Source organism: Macrobrachium rosenbergii, chromosome 55 (genome assembly GCF_040412425.1).
Source record: "Macrobrachium rosenbergii isolate ZJJX-2024 chromosome 55, ASM4041242v1, whole genome shotgun sequence".
Taxonomy (NCBI): Eukaryota; Metazoa; Arthropoda; class Malacostraca; order Decapoda; family Palaemonidae; genus Macrobrachium; species Macrobrachium rosenbergii.
Window position 1 is genome coordinate 65,442,690 of NC_089795.1, and position 20,560 is coordinate 65,463,249.

The window sequence follows — 20,560 nt, forward strand, 5'->3', positions numbered from 1 at the left end:
AATATCTTAACCCTTTAACGCCGAAGCCCTATTTACAAAACATCTCCTGTATGCCGGGCAGCGTCGTGAGTTAGCGATTAGCGAAAAAGTTTTTTCAAAGAATCACAGCACGCTTAGTTTTCAAGATTAAGAGTTCATTTTTGGCTCTATTTTTTGTCATTGCCTGAAGTTTAGTATGCAACCATCAGAAATGAAAAAAATATCATTATCATATATAAATATTGGAATATATGACAGTGAAAAAAAAACTTGTATATAATTATATACAAATCGCGCTGTAAAAGCAAAACTGTTAAAAACTAATGAGTTAATTTTTTTAGTTGTATTGTACACTAAATTGCGATGATTTCGTATATAACAAATTTTAAAACGATCAAAGCAACACAGAGAAAATATTATCACAAAATGATGCATGAATTGCAGAACGCAGACGTAAAAATGTTTTTCAAAAATTCACCATAAATCAAATATTGTGCTAGAGACTTCCGTTTGTTGAAAAAATGAAGCTAATTGATTAAATATTACTAGACTGTAAGTGTTTTAGCTTACAATTGCAGTTTTCGACCATTTCGGCTGAGTTAAAGTTTACCAAAAGTCGAATTTTTCTATTTATCGTGATTTATATGGAAATATTTCAAAACTGGATAAAAGCTACAACCATGAGTTATTTTTTATTGTATTTTACATGAAATTGCGCACATTTTCATATATAAAACTTTATGTAACGACTAATATAAAGCGGTGCAAATATTATGACAAAATGACAAAAGAATTTATGAAATTTTCGGCTGAGTCACCGCCTGTGCGTAAGAAAAAAGTTTTTTCAAAATTCAACATAAATCGAAATATTGTGCTAGAGACTTCAATTTGTTGCAAAAATGAAGGTAAATGATTGAATATTACTAGAATGTAAGAGTTTTATGGCTATTAATTGTTTTTTCGACCATTTTCGGTCGAGTCAAAGTTGACTGAAGGTTGAAATTTTTGTAGTTCCGTATGGTACCCCACTGGGCACCCAAACAGAATTTTAGTCGACGTATGATACGTCCAATAGGCATTTAAGGGTTAATTAACTGATTAAGGCCATCATATACTGCACGGGTAAATTTTCATTTGCCGAAATCATGTTTATCCAAACTGACAATTAGTTAGCAAACATCTGATAAAAAGTATGATTTTAATTTCACCCCTTAACAGTTTCCTTAATTATGTATTAAAAATAATTTTTAATGAAGTGAAGAATGATTGGAAATAATTTTTAATTGGGCTCTAGCAGCAAGTTTTACATTCACTAAAGATCTAAATATAATTTTAAAAAATTATCCATACAAGGCACTGTAATGTGGTTTGATCTGCATATGTGCTTGGTTACCTTAGCTAAATTTTTCTGTATACATGCAAAAAAAAAATCACCATCAAAGGCACCATACCCTTACTTCCTTATGGCATGCTTTTTATTTTTTACTTTGAATGGGATCAGCAAATGATTGCTAAGCTAAGCCACCTAGATTCATGGCCTATGGTATATTTAGTCATACCAAGCCACATAATGGAGGTTCAGTAACAATTGTTAACTTTATTTTCTATTCTGCCTGGGTGCATTACTGCATTTACTTATTTTAACTGATTTCAACTGATGTATGCTCTCCTTAACATCTTACTGTTCAACTGTGACTGATTACAACAAATAAAGAGTACACAATGACAAATGCACAGATATTCACAAACAAACATAATACAAAGACTTGGCAGTTGTTTATTCTGCTTTTTCTCAACTTAATCACTAGTTGGGGTCCCTGTTATTAATAAGCCTTTTCCAGGTATCTAACATTCATTAAATGGCTCATTTCATAATTTGTTTTGGCAGATGTTTTACAGGTGGGTGCCCTTCCTGACTCCATCACTCCCTATTTATCCAGCCACATGACCAGCAATCTCTGGATAAGAGACGGGTACCATCATGATAAAACAGTTTTATTGTTATTTAAAGTTATTAGCGATATTTTATGATAAAAAAAGATAATCATTTATGACTGCTGGCACCAAAATCTCTACTTGATGAAGATTCTGCACACAAGATGGGGTTTTATTTTTCAGAAAAGCACCACAATCAGGGAGTGTACATCAAATGATACCATAAGACAGTTCTGCATTCTGGATATGGTGGTGGTCACATGCAAATGAGCTGCACGTGTACATAAGTAGGGGGCTCTCACCCAAGGACACCATGACATATCCATGTCTATTTATGGGTTGGTAGTGCAAAGACTGGATGTCCACTGAAAGTCCCCTCCCTAGTATAGTACACGAAGTTACTTCAGAGCAAGCAAAGAGAACAATGAAGCTAAAGAAAAATCAGTGTCAACCATCAATAAGCATGGATGTGTGCACATGCCTTCCCTCATTCCTAATCCTGGACACAAGTTCACAAAATTATGTTTTATAATTGAGGTCCTCTTTTTTTAAAATCATATTAATGTTACACTTAAATAATCATAAATTGCTACTATCCCCTGGTGTGAATCATCCTTGATCATGTGGGTTGACCAGAGCTCTTGGCTTATTACAAAACTGGTTGTCAGTGATGAGATCTGATGCAGGAACTTCAGAACTAATTACAAAACTGGGTCAGAAGTGGGATTTGCTGTAGCAATTTACTAATTACTTATTAGGTGATCAGCAGTAGGATCTGATGTAGCAATTTCAAAGCTAGGTGCAAGACTGGTGGTCAGTAGTGAAACTAGATGTCACAACTTCAGAATTAATGACAAAATCAGCAGTCAGCAGAGGGATCTGATGTTTCAAAATAGTAAAAACAGCACAGGATGTCGAGGGTTTTCCCCAAGCATCAGAAAATATCTCTGAGGATGAGGAAGCACCATGATTAAAAGAACAATCAGCCTGTAGCAGAGCACCCCTTCTAAAGCACTAAGCATTCCTCCAAGCAAAGAGACACAAAGAGCCTTTAAAGAAAAGGCAAAATGTGATGCAGAATACACGAATCCCACGAAATAGGAGGCTTTTAAAGTAAAAGGGAATAGCAGAATGTGTTTAGAGAATATACTTGACATTTTGGAGGAGCAGCACTTTAAAAGGGCAATAATTCAAGTGGGTCTTTCTCTATAACTGTACTGGCCACTTACAGACAGTTAAAGTATTTTATGAAATTAAGCATACCATTTATTGCAAGTATTCTGTTGGCTATGCACTAAAACCTCAATATAGCAAAATCAAATACAGCCTAATTTCTTCCAGAACAAGATTTCTCTCAGACACTTACTTCTTGTACCTCCTATTACCACTGAGCATTTGTTGACACTCAAGCCCAGGATGGCAAGTCCTGTGCATGTTACACCAAAAATCTCACTACTTCTGGACACAGCAGCATCTCACTGCAATCACCACAAAGTCTTGAAGGGAAGGGATAGAATTAGTCTCAAATCTCTCATCAAAACTGATAGGTTCTGAGTCTTTGTCACAAACACTGATGAGAGGTACCTCAATCCCTCAAAACGCTGCACTAAGTGAGAGATACTGTGCAGCTTACCTATCTCTTTATTGATGCTAAATTAACAAGAACAGTCTTTAGTGTGACACCACTTTACAAGAACAGTCTTCAGTGTGACATAACTTTCCAAAGACAACCTCAGGGACTTTTACAATACTGTACCTATGTGAGACTACAGAGAGCAAGAGCCACACCAACAAGAGAGAACCTCCTGTGATATCACCAACCACAGAAAATGGCACATTGCCTGGTTGATAGTTACTGTGGACTTTCTGATGGTACCTGCCATCACCCACACAACTCTGAGAAAAACCTCTCTCTTATGGGAGATGCTGGATATTTGCAACTGTGAAGTGCACTTCTTCAACTTCTTACAACCACAGATCTCTCCAACCTCTTGCAGGCCAACCATGGACAGAATCAAGACAGGCTTCCCTGAAGAGACAGGGAGGGGTTGCTGGAGCAGCAAAAATAGCAACAGCAGTGTCAGTGTACCTGATCTTGGTCAGAGGAGCCGTAACAGCCAAAGAAGTGGGGCCCACCTAAACTAAGGCAAGAAAAGAACATTTGGGTGAAGATAAATGTTCCAAAAAGGGGAAGAGTAACACTAAACGTCTAACTAGCTTAGCAAATGAAGAGATGTGACACTGTTAGTTGAGCGAGTGTAGTTCCACACCCCTTACTTAGGCTTACCTCCCAACAGCTAATCAAGGTACAGCAATCCCATACAAAAGATGAAGGATTATATTCTTGTAAGAACAAATAGTTTTACCATAATACATCATAGGATAACAATGTTAGTCAGATATAAAGCCTTCAAATGGTAACTGTTGCAAGTTTTTGGACAGAGTTACTCTGCCTGTCATCTGGGCATTCACTATGTCCAAACATATATAAATACCATACATTTCTGTGTGTAAGAAGACCTTTGGATAAAACAAGGTAAAAAATTATGGCAAATTTTCATGAATTTATCTCATATTTGTAGTATAAGATGACTGCTAAATTACAAAACCATCTGTGTATATGCTAGCTTTTGCAACAACAGGTATCTTATGAAATATTGGTTATGTAAAGATGATGCTATTACAAATGCTGTTTTACGGTGCCTAAAAGGAAACGATTGTTTTGTTTACATTTCATTGCCAATCACAAACAACCCCTAACAGCAACACAAAAATGTACAATAATTATATCGTACAAAACTACTATTCATATGACTGAATTGTTCTAAAATTGTGCTGTTTACAACCAAAATGATAATGAATTTTTAATGAAAAATTAATATTATGTTATCCTAAATGTTATTACTACCATAATTACACTACCATTAAAATTTCTGAAAGGTTACCGAAGATAAAAGTTCCTGTGAGCAAAACCATAACTTGATGTTTACACTTTCTCAGCTGGGCTCACACTTATTAAAGTTGATTTCGTTGATATGGAATTATTCCTAGAATATGGCTATTTATTATGAAGATATGCCAATAATAAAAATGGTTTTATTACCTTGATTATCAGTTTACTTCATAATGTGAATCTTTTCATGTATGTTAGTTAGTTACTGCACCGAGGCTGAGACTAGCCTGCCGATAAACATCACTTAGAATTAAAAGTCTGATTTTTTGAATGCTAGTATAAGACGACCTCCAATTTTTAGGGGTGAATTTTAGGATTTAAAGGTCATCTTATACATGGAAATATATGGTATGCATATTTTAGATCATGGGTTTTTACTGTTTTATTAACATGAAGGGTTGTAAAATAACATTCATTAAGAAATATGTACAGCACAATATCACTGGAAAGTTAAAATTATGGGAAGGCTGAGGTAGTATGTTAATACAGTAGTTCATTTTCTCTTCATGCACCAATTATGGTAATAACAGTGTCTGAGGATGGTCAGTGTGGATGTACATTTGTCTGCTGATTTTGCACTGAGCAACTAGCTACCAATATGTTCTCACAATCTAGTAAGTGTCTCTCTCTTTCACTCATTCGAAAAATATTTTTTAAGCGGCAAATCACACTAAAAGTTCAATAAACATTTTATCCAAACCTTTACATACATGCATGTGTTTGTGTGTGGGCAGGGCTGCCTGTAGTGCTGTGAATTACTAATGTCTGGCCTAGCCTACTCTCTTATTCTCTCCATAGATTATTGTAATTACATACTCACTGAAGATATTATGGCAACACTGTTATACTGTACATTCACATGGTATGCAGAAATGTACACAAGCTTACATTTTGTAAGCTACTTGAACTTGGATAATCAAAACTTGGAATACATAAAACAACGATTCATAATGCAAGAGAGACAACAGACTGTCAGATACTTAGATGACTGCTTAATAAAGCTACAACTCATGTAATCAACAAATAAAGTTAAAAACATTTTCAAGTAAAACTGATGATTTATACTACAATATCACAAGGTATTATCACTTTTACAACTTACATTAAAATAATATGAGAAAAATTTGCTATACCACCCAACAAACTAACAACATTTTAATGTAAAATCAATGATTTAAAACACAGTGTCAATGACAGTGTTTAAAAGTGTTACCTTCATTCGAACAGACAAAAATATTAACAGAGGGAGGGACTGCTTGCTACAACTAGCCTAGCTAGGGTAGGGCTGACATGACAAGCTCCTTTGATAAAAGTTTACAGTAATTTATCATTTGATTAGTTTCTCATTATTACTTACTGTACTCTGGAGAAAAAAAAATTGTTGGAGTGAAATTAAGAGTCACTGCATAAACTTTCTCACAAAATAACAAACTCAGCCACTTTTAGATTCTTATGCAGAGATTTTACTGTAGTCTGACATCAGTAAAAGTCTTATTTCTGGATCGGGTCCCGTGTCAGCCGTGAAAAAGTCCATTCAGCACTTATTTCTAGGTAATTCCGTTGCTAGATACCAGAGAAAGCTAAATGAAATGCTGGAGTTACTTCAGAGCGAGCCCATTAGATGGAGCCGTGGTGTATGGAAAAGGGTGAACTACAAAAACACGGAACCTTATCATATAGAGATCCCAAAGTCAAAGTCCCACAGAGAGGTGCCACATAAACCCATGCACCACTTCATGGACAGTACACAAAATCACCACTAGCCGTATTCCATTTCAGCAAGCACCTACGGTCACACGTGTTTTCGTTGTGCTTTTTATCTTGTGCTTATTTGCATCATTATGGCATCCTCGCAAGGTCTTTCTTCATCAAAGCTGAGCATCAGTGTTACGCTTTTTTATTTGAGGCGCATTGGGCCTTATTTCCCTTTAGTCTAGTAATTGATTTATAACGCCTGCCTCGCCTCCCTCTCGCGTCTCACGTGACTCTCCATGCGTGGTTCTGAACCTAACGCTTTGTTTTTCGATCTTTCACTGTTCCTCTTCATGTTTAGAATATTTTTCCTATTCATGAAGTCTAATTAGTGATTTTGATTGATTGACTTTTGTATCCCTTTGTTTCGAGAGTGAAGTTGGTGTTTAGGCTTCGGTTACCCCCTTGAGCCTTGTCGCTCTTATCATTTCCTTAACATGCCTTATTTTTTGCCCTTCACTTCTCTCAGCTTCTGGGAATTTTATTTACGTTGGTACTGTTAAGATTATTTGTTTAATCTTGCCCTTGTGTTCGGATGCAATGATATTTGTTGATTATTATGGATATTTTTTGTTAGAGGGCGCCATTTCCTCACGCCCACATCGGGTTGGGTATGGTCCTCCTTATATTCGTTTTGTTAATTTTTTATCCATTTATCATGGGTTGGTTGTTAGCTTTAGTATTACCTTTTGGGCGTTAGGTTATTGTCCCCTTTTTCCATGAAAAAAGGGGGTGGTCGATCATCTGCTTCGCCTCACATGTCCCCATTGTATTTGTGTACGTTTTTTCCAATGCGCGCCCTTAAGTTTTTGACTAGGTCTTTTCATCTTATGTTTTCCCTTCCCTGTTTCAAGGTAGGCTAATGCCTCTTGTTTAAGCTGAAATAGCGTAGGGATCCTCAGTGTAGCTTCCTCTTCCTGTTTCAGCTGCTAGGCTAATACGCGCTTGGTTAAGCTTTCTGGGATAGCGACATCACGTAGCCTACCCTAGTTTGGTCATTTCTGCTGTTAGTTTCAGTTATTGGTTATGTCGACACACCCTTACCCCTTCCCCTCCCGAAAGTGCTCTTCTCCCCTTGATCTGTTTTTCAGTCTTGTTAACTTATCAAGGCTTGGGAGCATTCCTTTCTTTTAGCCTATAGCCTGTGTCCCCTTTCTCTGCATTGTTTGGCCTGTCCTTGGCACGGTGCCCTGACTTCACCAGCATATACCCTCCTGGGATTGGTGGCTGAGAGCTTCCCCTCCCGCTCCACTATCTTTGGCCTTCTTTGCCTCCCCCCCTCTTTCTGACCATGGAGGTTGTTCCTCTCCTCTCCCCTGCTTCGTGCTTGCTGGGTAGCTGGTCTCAGTCAGCGAGTGGACGTGGAGGACCCGGAGCTCGGATTGTGCATTCCCACTCTCTGCTGTTTCTTTTACGGTTCTTCCTCCCTGGTCTTTTCATCCTCCCCTCCAGACGTCATCATCATCCCCCGTGTCGCTTAATTTGGCGAAACTCCGCTTATAGTCCTCTGTTTCTCGTACCAGTTAGTGTTTTCCACCTGACTGTCTTCGTCCGACCTTTGATTCTTCCTTCTTAGCTAACCACTGTCTCGTTATCGAGGCGCATTCTTGCTTCCCCCCGGGCGGTTCTAGTGTTTACCGGTCTTCTCCGTTGTTGTTAGTTTCAGAATTTCATTCTAGTTGCCGGAATGCGCCATCCGACAGTTTTTACCTCCCATTTTATTTTATCCGGCCACTTACTTTTTACAGGCATGTTACCCCGGCTAGTTCGGCATATTTATTATATTATTATGTTTATTTTGTAAGAGATTTTATTTTAATCCGGCACTCGATCATTCCGCTGGTCTCACGGCTTTATATACTAATGTGCTGTTCGCACACTACCCGCACCTTGTGTACTTCATAATCTCATACTACAGGTGGTACGCTGCAAAGAACAGGGTGCCTGCAGCTCTCCACCAGGCCAGCGCCACGAAGTTTGTCGTCCCACTCCGATGTGTGGTCCACGTAGGGGATCTCATTGTTTGGCACCCTGACGATGTGATGGCCACATTACGCTCTTTACGAGCAAGCTATCGGCGATTCGGCAGGTTGTCATGCATCTTTCCTTTTAGCCAAACTGTATTTATACGTGATTACCGATTTCCCTGCCTTCAGTAAGCCGCAATAATGTTTTTCTTCCGCAGGCTGACCGCAAGTCTCGTGATGCTTCGCCTCCAGGCCCTTAAAGTCTGTTAGCGTGCTTCTGACGCAACGAGCTGGCAAATCTTATACCGAAGGAGATTTTGCAATGTCCTTTTCCCCGGCGCTGATCACAGCTTCAGTCACCGACGATTTTGCTGCCCGTTGATTGCCAGGGGATTCGAGTTGACCCAGCCTCCCAGACGTTCGCCCTGAGCGTGGCGTTTCAGAAGACGCGCGGATCTTGGACCTTGGCCTTGAATCTCCTAACATTGTCCCGGAGCATCAAGCAGGTAAGGGGGTGGTGAGGCTGCTTCTTCACTGTTTAGCTCTCCTCTTCCACCGTTTCCTCTTTTAAAGGTTTCTAAACTTCACGCCCACGGGCATGTCTGGATCTGTTGTCCCGGCGGTGAAGTCTGTCAGAAGAAAACCTACCTACCCGCAGGTCGATCTGAGGTCCCTCCGGCGGCGGCACGGGCGTACAGCCCTGTTCCACGATTTAGGTACAGCCTCCCCCGTGGGCTCACAAGCGGAGTCTCAGTCGGCCAAGGCGGTTCCCCTCCTCCTGCTTGGGATACGTCCCTTTCTTCGAGCATTTCCTTGAGAGAATCGGGACGCGTAGATTTGAGAATTGATTCGACGCGGTGGGTAGACAGCAGCTGTCTGGTCTTGCTAATTCTTTTCAGTCTCTTTCGGAGAAGGTAGAATCACAACAGGGAATCATCCAAGGACTGGCCGACATGGATCTCGTCTAAATCTCATTCTGTTCCTGACCCCTTCCACTCTCCCTCCTCTTCGATCTGGGGAACGCTGCATCTGGCCGCCAATGTCCCTGAGAATCTTGCGGTACTCTCTCCATAGAGGGTTTGGGCACATGGAGTGGAAGAGCAAATTCTATCCTCCGACCTGACATCCCCCCACAGGTTTCGCCAGGCTGAAGGGAGGTTTGGAACAGGTCTGATAAAGTCCCTAAGGAGACCAGGTATCTATCCTAGGGGACCAAGCCAAGTCGCTTTGATGAGGACTCACGGAGTGGCAGTATGGAGAACACTTTGCTTACACCAGCCAAGGGAGTGTTCACTATGTTCACTCCCTAAGTGATGTTCTCCTTCCTCCTTGTACTTCGAAAGCCTCTCTGACTAGTCAGGCTTGCTTTGAAGGTAAACCCTCCTCATCTCCGGAGACGGACCCGACATCTCGTCTTTTCCGGGGCACCAATTCTGAAGGGAGACCCTAATACGCTTTACGGTGACTTGGCTTGACCCAGAATGCGCTTCTGATCTGATCAGTGGAGCAGCTCTCAAGATCCCGGAGTCGCTCCTGAAAGCAGAGGCTGATACTAGAGATAGGCTCGCCAGTCTTTGAACTCTTTGACTTTAGCAGAAGCAAACTTCTTTGGTCTATAGGGGATTCTTTTGTTCCAGGTCTTGACGAAATCTCTCTTGGCAAGTTTTCAACAAGACCTGTTTGACTTTATGATTGCCCGACTGTACTGCCAGCATATCTTTCAGCAGCCGCATGTCGGCATGAACCAAATAAGCTTGAAGAGTTCTATCTGGGGGAAGCAATCTTTTCCCAACAAGAAGAAGTTGACGAAGTCTTATCTGAGGCGGCTAGGCCAACAGTCTTCCGTTCTCATTGGGTCTGCCCTATAACGGAAGCAGTCTGATCTTGCCGCCTTCCCCAGTCCAGCAAGAAATTCTTAAACATTTCAAACGCCTCCCGGCTCAGTCCTTCGCCCAGGTTCCCTTACAAGATCAGCCTTCAACCTCTTCCTCCCAACCTCCGCCTCAGTATGTCCTGGTGAACCCGGGCATCAGTCTCTGGCTGCCCCTCCTACGCTCCTCCCAGCTTCCAATCCTGCATATGAAAGTCAGGGGAAAATTACGCTCTAGGCAGTCAACCAGAGCAGCAAGCCCGTGGCTGTATGTTAGGGAAAGAGGAGCCCCCCTCCTCTCCCAGGAACAGAGGAGGTAGAGGCTCCAGAGGGGGAAGGCAAACACAGGACCGATGACATACATCCTGGGCGGCGGAGGCTACCATTTTCGGCCCGGTGGACCTTCTGTCCCTGGGCTCAGAGTATAGTTTCAAGGGCCTAGGTTGGAGTTGGGATCGACGGCCACCTCCACCAGTCAAGTTTTTATCAGGCCACGCACCAAGGATCTCGGGACTTTGTGGCAGATCTTCTACAGAAACAGGCTATATGAAAGTGGAGGACTCTGAAGTTCCAAGGCAGGCTCTTCAGTGTTCCCAAGAAGGGGTTCGATGTTTAGAGTACCCTGGACTTGTCCTGTCTGAATTCCTACATTCGTTAAACAAGCCTTAGGATGCTTACAGTCTCCCAAGTTCGGACCTACTGCGCCCGTGGGAGCCGAACCACCTCGCTTAGATCTTTCCGACGCCTAATATCACGTCCCGGTTATGAAGGTTCTTCCCCTTTCTGGGGTTCAGGGCCGGAAGGTAGGCATATTCTTCAAGGTGATGCCTTTCGGCCTCAACATAGCCCAAGGATTTAACCAAGTTGACAGACACGGTCGTACAACAACTCTGGTCTCATGGATTACGCTGGCGGCGTGTCTGAGCGACTGGATCATCTAAATCCAGCGTCCGAGAATGCCGGAGGGTTACATCCTTGGTGGTCGACTTTCTAGAATCTTTGGGCTTCGTGGTAAACAGGGAGAAGTCCGCCTGGTTCCGAGCAGTTGTTTCAGTGGCTAGGAATCCAGTGGGACCTGACTTCTCAGCTCTCCTTCCTCCTCCCAAGAGGAAAGAGATAGCCAGAGCAACCAGACAGTTTCTCCAGAGTCCAAACGAGCCTCTCGGGACGGCCCCAAGAAAAGAGTTTTGGGCTCCCTTCAGTTCGCTTCAGTGACAGATCTGTTGCTGAAGGTAAACTGAAAGATATCACAGAGTGTGGCGGAGTCGAGCAACATCAGCCCTCAGAGACAAGGTGTTCTGATTCTCCCATCTTGAAAGAGACTCGACGGCCTGGTCGACTGTCAAGAGCCTGTCCAAGTCAGTCCTCCTCTCACCTTTCCTCCTCCGGCGTTGGTTATCCACACAGACGCCCTCCCGGTGGGGAGGATATTCTCAACACCAAGAAGTGCAGGGGACTTGGTCCCCATGTTCCGCCAGTTCCATATAAACGTTCTGGAGGCCATGGCGGTCTTCTCTTACTTTGAAGAAGCTTTTCCCCAAGAAGATTCATATAAGGCTGGTTCTGGACAGCGCCACGATAGTCCACTGCATAAACAGGAGGTTCAAAATCCAGCCGGATCAACCAGGTAATGATTGCACTTTTCTCCTTGGCGTGCAAGAACAAGTGGCACCTGTCTGCCTCATCTTGCAGGGGGTCCCGGAACGCCGTAGAGATTTCTATCAAGGACAACTCCCTCAGTCGGAGTGGTCCCTAGACAGGGCCTGTTCAATTGGATCTGCAACCAGAGTTCCGGGCCTGGAGGTAGATTTGTTCGCAACCAAGCTCAACAAGAAGCTTCATCATTACGTAGCTCCCAACCTGGACCCTCAAGCTCTTTTCACGGACGCAAATGTCATTGATTGGAACAGGTGGAAGAAGATTTATCTGTTCCCTCCAGTAAACTTGTTGTTAATGGTCCTTCACAAACTCAGGACATTCAAGGGTCAAGTAGCTCTAGTGGCTCCCTACTGGCCAAAGAGCAGCTGGTTTCCACTTCTGCTGGAACTGAAACCGCCACATCCAAATCCCCAGTCTGAAACTAACACAAGTAGTACAAACTCAGACTGTGTCAGCTTCCTCAAAAATTTAAAATGCCCTGGTTTTGTGGACTTTTATGAAACTTATGGCTCAAGGGATGCTAACGTTGGATCCTGTCAATACCACATGTTCTTGGAATCAGATAAGCGGGTCTCCACTCGGCAGTATGACTCAGCAATTAGAAGCTAGCACTCTTTTGAAAGAATCTGAGGCTACAGTAATGACCATAAATTTGGCAATCTCCTTTTAGATTCACTGTTTGAGAAGTGCTTAGCCTCTAGTACTGTTACTACAGTCAAGTCATTTACGAAAAGTATTTTTGTATGGTTTCAAAATTGACCTCACAGATCCTTACTTTTTCTTCCATCCCTAAGGCCTGTACGACTGGAGACCAGTAATCCGTCCACATATGGTTTCCTGGTTTTTGAATGACGTTGAAGTTAGCCTCAGATATCGATAATCGTCTTGTCTCTACCTTTCCTTATTGAGGAAAACGTTGTTCTTAGTTAGCCTAGCCAAAAGGGTGAATTTCAGAGCTGTCTGCACTCTCTCACGGAGCCCAACCATGTCGACTTCGCTTCCATCAAGGGAGGTTTTTGCTGATTCTCACCCTAAATTCCTGGCCAAAAATGAAGATCCCAGAATAGGTGGTCGCTTTGAAAATTCTCCCCCTTCTCAAGACCTGTCCCTGTGTCCAGTTCATACATTGAGGGCTTATTTAGACAGGTCCTCTCACATCTCATCTGGGCCTCTCTTTATCAGAGGAAGGGGGTAATATCTCTATGTCTGCTATATTAGACAACAAATCCTTTACTTTATCAAGCAGGCTAATCCCTGACCAGTCCCAAGAGTTCATGATATTAGAGCTGTGGCCACCTCCATTAACTACTTCCATTACATGAATTTCACGGATCTTACCAAATACACTGGTTGGAAGTCACCCTTGGTTTTCAAACGTCACTATTTGAAATCCTTAGAAGCTCTTAAATTCTCAGCAGTCGTGGCAGGGAACGTTGTCCCTCCTCTGGTACCCTTTCTGATTCCTATTCAATTCTTCCTCCACTGCCTCAGTTGTCCCCTTATAGTCATTTCAGTCAGGCGCCTTGACTTTCTCACCTGACCGTGTTATCTGTATATTTGTCTAATTGACACATTTATGTTATAATGTTTTCAATTTTGTATAGTTATTTTGTTTAAGTATTTTTTTTTATATTGTCATGTTAATTTTAAGCTCCCATCAGTTTCATTTGTACATTATTTGTTATTATTGCTAGCAATTAAAATTTTTTTTTGTGGACCTTGTCTTCTGTTCCTTACATTTTTATCTCTGCAGTTTAAGAATGATATTTATTTCTCTGTTAAGAGCTGGCCGATGACACGGCACCATCCAGTGGGATTTTGATGCTGGAAAATCTATTTCTGAGAGGGGACTGTATCACCCGTGACCCACCCTCTGCCATGTGTCGTCCCCATGGTAAACATCATTCTGGTGGGGTGTTGCTTTCATGGAATGCGGCTAGCGGCATTTGTGTACTGTCCATGAAAGTGGTGCATGGCTTTGTAACGCACCTCTCTGTGGACTTGACTTCTGGATTCTAGGATAAGGTCTTGCTTGAAGTTCACCTTTTCCATACACTACCCATCTAATGGAGCTCGCTCTGGGGTAGTAACTCCAGCATTTCATTTAGCTTTCCTGGTATCTAGCAACGGAAATTGCCTAGAAATAAGTGCTGAATGGACTTTTTCACCGGGTGACACGTCCCCTCTCCAGAAATAGATTTTTGTCAAAATCCCTTTTTAAGCACTAGCTAACAACATTGCAAATGTGAATTATCTTAAAGATAGTATCATACTTTTCTCAAGAAAATGTTAAAAATCTGAAAACTGAACATTCAAAGACTGCAGTTAAGTAACTTGGAACATACTAACTGTGCTCACTGAAATATTCTAGTACCTCACCCAAGTTGCTACTGCAAAATGAATAAACATATTTCAATACACACCTTTCTAAATGTTGCTGTACCATCATGCAACACCAGTGAAGAAACAGACAAGGATTCTGATTCAGATGTAGGATAAGGAGAATTACTGCGACTGCTGGCGTCCTGACTGAAAATATAAGACAGAATGCACCTTTGCAATAAAAAACTTTTACATCAATTTCTGTTCTTCCCCACTTAATATTTAAAAAGCTATTCTATTACATTCATGTACTTATGCATAAATTCTTAATGCTAAACCATGCTTAAAGTTCAAGGAACATTTCTCTGGATTTACTGGCACCTCAACTTAGTGGATTTCATTGTATCCAGCCCAAGAAAAAAATAGAATAAATAAATGAACTTTTAAGCTTTTGGTTTTGCAAATATGTGTGATTATCTATTCTCACTGTTAAAAGTTCTAACTAGAGTGTATAGTATAATTACATAATATTATGTGCTCGCTGGACACTATAAAATTTATACTTATAAGTATCATGAATGTATCACTTTTTTTTTATCTGGCAAACAGGTGCTAAGGAATTCTGAGATGTCTGGTTAAATAAAGAGTAATTCTAAGCATTTATGTATTGTACCTGTACTTCAGAACAATCACACTACCACAACTCATTATTAACACAATCTATAAAAACAGTTCCTGTATGAATATTATCAAAGGAATTTTGTTTGCTGTTTAAAGAAATACTAACAGTATCCATTAGTAAAAGTCAAGTAATACAGTTGTATCTAAATTCATGATAATTTTGATAAAACTGTTGATTTACTTTATCTAACTAAATAGCAAGTACTATCATCACCTTATCATTTAACAAATAAATATTACAATCATGCGCCATTTGCATTCTGGTAATGTTCACATTCTCAAAACCATCAGCTGACTGAGTTTTACTGACATCATTACTAAAAACTGCTAAATGAAGCATAATTGGGCATTACAGTTTTTGTAAATCAATAAAGCTTAGTTTATCTTTACATATACAAACAAATTTTAAGTGAAGTAAAACTTTGATTTTGTTAGTTTGTGTTTTTTCCAAAATGTTTTTCAGATTGTACTTTATTCATTTCTTCAGCTTTAACAATATTACTGCAATTGAGAGATTATTTATATATATATATATATATATATATATATATATATATATATATATATATATATATATATATATATATATATAATGACCTGATTCTTAGTCATGTAAAGGTTCTACCAGTACAAACGAAACATGTAAGATACAATTAACACGTATTTTCCTAATAGTTACAATAAGAGCCGAGCTAATATTATACCACCCATTATGCAATTGTAGTCTGAAGGTACTTTGAGGTGGCATGACCATGACTGTTCAGACGCTTCCTAGTCCGACGACCGCTGAACCTCTATTGATCTTAACTTCAAACTGAACTTGCTTAGTCATAGACCTCAGCTGATTGGTCCTTATATGAAGAAACCATGGTTCATGGCCTGGTACTCATTTGAATTACCCACGGCAAACCCTAAATGATCGTATGGCATTCGATGACTCAGCAGTATATATCTGTTCATTACTCCTGATCACAAAGACATATGAACAACTAGCAGATTTTCTGTTATGTCTCAAACATGAATTTCTATATAATCAGTTTACCACTCCCACCCTTCAAAGTTCTGTGTCTTGCAGGGCTCACAACACTATTTTTTTTTTACTTTTAATGCTATTTGTGCACTGCCCATTTGAGTACCATACACCTCCCGACATGTTACTAATAATTCATGCAAAACAAAAATCAAATTTAGCAAACCAGGGTCAAATTGGCAGTTTTGTTGGCAATTTACAGTGTTATGAATTCCATGCATCACATTGCTATGATCTGATTTTTTTCAATAATAATAATAAAAAAAGAGAATCATATAGGATCAATGAAATAATTTTTAGCTCCACACAGTAACACACACAACTTTCTTAAAATTTGGATTGAAATAACCTGCAGTTCAAATAATCAAAACAAGGTGAAAACCAGATTACTGTTAATCATCAAGACAGAATAATTTGTAAAATCTGAGAAATTGAATAAAAGAATAAATGACATCAAATAGACATGAATAAAATCAACTACAAAAAATGAAATAAAAGATCATGAATTGAGGCACACAGACATGTTTATGATGTTTTCTTTTCACAACAGCACAAGACATGACACCAGTATTTGTAACCTTCGTCTGTATGCACATTGGGTGCACTACTAATGATCCCCAGACATGCTTGCATGCCATTTTCACTCTCCTTTCCCAGATAGCCAGGCAGTCCCAGGAAAGGAGGTATTTTCTCAGGCCCTCTTGAGGGACCTTTCCACACCTATATGTCCTGCATAGGGACTCATATGTATCACGTGGATGGCTTTCTCTATCAAAGAGGGAGGAAGGGAGACAGACTCAGGATGTCACCCCTCTCTTCATATTTACAAAATAAGATTTCTCTTTCAAGGAAGAACATATCTTTGGGCACTGCTAGGAAATTGGGAATTTGCACCCTCTCTGTCCTTCCCAAACTTCTGAGTTACTGAGTTATTCCCGTTTTTCACACCAGGTGCCTCTGGGGCATGCAACTGTTTCTTTCATGATATTACTTAACTCTTAGCTAACCTGGGGTGTTGACCGATTAACTTAAATGGACTTGTATCATCAAGTACTTAACAAGCAGAACTTTAAAGCAAAAATCCCAAAAAGGTCAACACTTGGGTAACTAACAACACTATATCTAACGTTACAGTACATATTAAGTGAAGTTTCGCAAACAAAACACTTAGCCACACATATTTCAAAATGTTGTCAAATGCCATTAATGGTGCTAACCCATTGGCTGAAAGCGGGTATAAGATACGATCGTGGAATGTTCTGACGCACTGTAACATTTTTGTTATCTTTTATTACTTCTTTAATAGAGGATATTCACGTCCATTGTCACTGATTAACGTATATATATATACTTCACTATGAATATACACAAGGGTTTGGAAATGATATCGCAGTTGTTATCCACCATCGTACGTATATACCGCGTATATATATCCACCAGTCCGCATTACCTGGAGGGTTACCCATCCTGGGGTGTGATGATAAATGAAAACTAAGTGTAAACAGGCAAATTTGATTGTGGCTCCACTGGCAATTTTCGGGCCTTTGGAATGGTTGTCTATGATTTTCAGTTATACAGATGTGGCACTGGGAGTATGTATCAGCCAATGTCTTTATTCCTACCCCAAAAAAAGGATTCTCTTGAACTCTTGGGGACACTTTCTAACCTGCCATCTGCATGAGGACCTCTCCCTGATACTAGTCATCCTGAACCTATTTTTACAACATTTGCATTTTGGTCCAGGGATGTTAAGAAAATTCTGGATAATATTGATAAGTCAGGCAAAGATGATCCTGATGGTTTCTTCCCTTTGTTTTTTAAAAGAGTTTCTAGTGTGTGGTTTCCCAAGTTTACTAGATTCTGTAGATTTTTATGTTGACGTAGTATCTTTGTGGATGAGCGCAAGATTAGTAATACAGGCCTGTTACGAAGAGTGGCATATCTGCAGACTCCAGTAACTACAAGGCAATCTCTATTCTCTCTGTGCTCTCCAAAGTTGCTGAAAAACTTATTTTAAAGCCACTATATAAGTACTGTACGTGTATGTGGAATCTGAAGGATTGTTAGCTGATACATCAATATATATACATGAAGCAGTGAGGTACCTGTGATCTTTTAGACTTCACATGCCCTTTGCAAGGGAACCTTGATAAGGGTTTTGAGTGCAGACTAATTCAAATAGATTCAGTGCTGCTTTTGATTTAGTAAATCACAAGGCACTTATTTATATAAACTTCAGAATCTTGGGGTGGGTGGATATGCTTTAGGATTTACTTCAAGATTTTCTTACAGCTAGGCAGCAGCGAATTGGTGTGGACGGGATCTTTTGTGAAGGGATAAATTTTTATTTCTCTATTTATTAATTTTTTCTTTTTTAATAAGTGGTACTCTTCTTTCTGCATTTCCCTTTATTTCCTCTTCTTCCTAATGAACACCCTGTTCTTTGGAACCATGAATTTCAAGTCAATGGCCCCTGTGGGCTTGTTCCATAGGATTAGGTTTCATCTACTGAATAATAATAATAATAATAATAATAATAATAATAATAATAATAATAATAATAATAATAATAATAATAATAATAATAATAATAATAATAATAATAATAACAACTTTGCCACTACAGCTTTTTGCTGCTGAAAATTTAGTAATGAATTAAAATCCTATTAACACAGTTGCAATTTATGATGAAACTCACCACTTGAGGCTTCTTATATGTTGGGTACAAAAGGTGTAAGTATAATATAAGAGGAATGTCAACTGTATAACAAAGCACAATTTTAAGTCTCTAGATACTGTAATAATTTTATATCTTCTACAATCAAGGATTATAAAATTATCTTTAACAGATCACTTACTTAGCTTGTATCAGCTCATGATTACGACGCAGGCGATCATTTGGTATCCAGCTAAGATGAAGAGTTGTTCCCAATGTGACATCTGCTAAGCATTTGATAACTAGATATCCAGGATGATGTATTTTCTCGCCATCACCACGATATCGAGATGGGGGATGCACACAAACATTGTTTTTACCTGAAATAAGTTTTTTTACGTCAAGCAGTTTCATTCAAGTTCTAGGGGAAAGACAATCATATCCACATTGCATATGTTAAGACAATTTTTCTTGACAGATAGTACAGTATCACAAACCTCTTCTACCCTAGATTCCCTCCCATCTGACAATACTCCATACAATTTTTATAGCCTTAACACGAAATTAAGGTTGCTGCTCACAATACCTATCAAAAGTTTTATCCTCACTTAAGCTGACCCATGTTCACTCTTGTTGCTCACATTATAAGCATTTAACTCATACTCCCTATATGAACAATTTTTCATGGGCAACTTGTTTACAGCTTACATAACTGCATTCACTGTATATCAAGAGCTATAAGTTACATTCCCTAATTGAAGCTCTTCCTTCCATTATTTTTTATTCATGTTTTTAAAAACAATGCTTTGGTTGCTGAATACAGATGCAAAATATCTTCCCTGCATATTTTGTCTCTACCTTCATGCATATCATGCTTATTTTGAATTTGAATTTCACTTTACAAAATTATCTATTTGCCAGTTTACTGATTTTAACCAAATCACATGCCCACAAGACACCCTAAAATCTCTGCGATGACAAATTCCTGAACTTCTTTGTAAAAGTTCCTGAATACTGGGTAAAAAATAAATTGATTAATCAATAAATATATCCAAATATCTATCTATCCCACTATCTATCTATCTATAGCAATCAGTGTCCCAGACTGTGTTCATGTGTATATGTATGCCAAGTGTGTGTGCGTGTATATACGTACACATATGCATACCATTCATGCATACTGTATTTAAATACACATGCTATTTATTTAGATGTTATGGCATACAAAAATTTACAAATCCTGACTTATCCAAAACACATCATAAATCAATTTATGCAATCACACATCATTGGTTGAAACCTTTGGTAAACAGGTAATGCAGTATGTTTACTGATAAACACATGTATATATGTACACTACATTTTATCAAAGGATATTATTAAACTGCAGCAAAATAATCATGCACAACACAAGTGAGAGAGATGGGGGTTAACAGATTAAGTAGAAAGACTAATACAATTGCTTACAAAAGAGCAATTTACTTGAAGATATTGCTTGTCAATATAACACACACAAAAAAAGACTGGACACTGCATTTAGTTCTTCTTCCCCTTTTCGCTCAATTGTAACCATTAAATTAGATTGTGTTTTGGGGTAACAGGTATTGCATGTCTATACAAGTCCGAGACACAACAAAACAATTAAGCAGCATTTAGACCTTGTTTGCTGTTCATTCATTCATTTGAAACCAATTAAAAACTACAATATATAATCTCTCTCTCTCTCTCTCTCTCTCTCCCCCCTCCAGGTTTAAAA

At 39.5% G+C, this 20,560-nt stretch overlaps 1 protein-coding gene across 1 annotated transcript in view; it reads right to left on the reverse strand.

Moving 5' to 3' along the window:
• Positions 1–20,560, reverse strand: part of LOC136835351 (TBC1 domain family member 16-like) — a 116,555-nt gene that overhangs the window by 72,546 nt on the left and 23,449 nt on the right. The window contains exons 3-4 of the mRNA XM_067098735.1: positions 19,007–19,184; positions 14,539–14,644 (exon numbers count right to left, since the gene is read on the reverse strand). Coding sequence (XP_066954836.1) covers positions 14,539–14,644; positions 19,007–19,184 — 284 coding nt within the window. The remainder of the gene's footprint in view (positions 1–14,538; positions 14,645–19,006; positions 19,185–20,560) is intronic.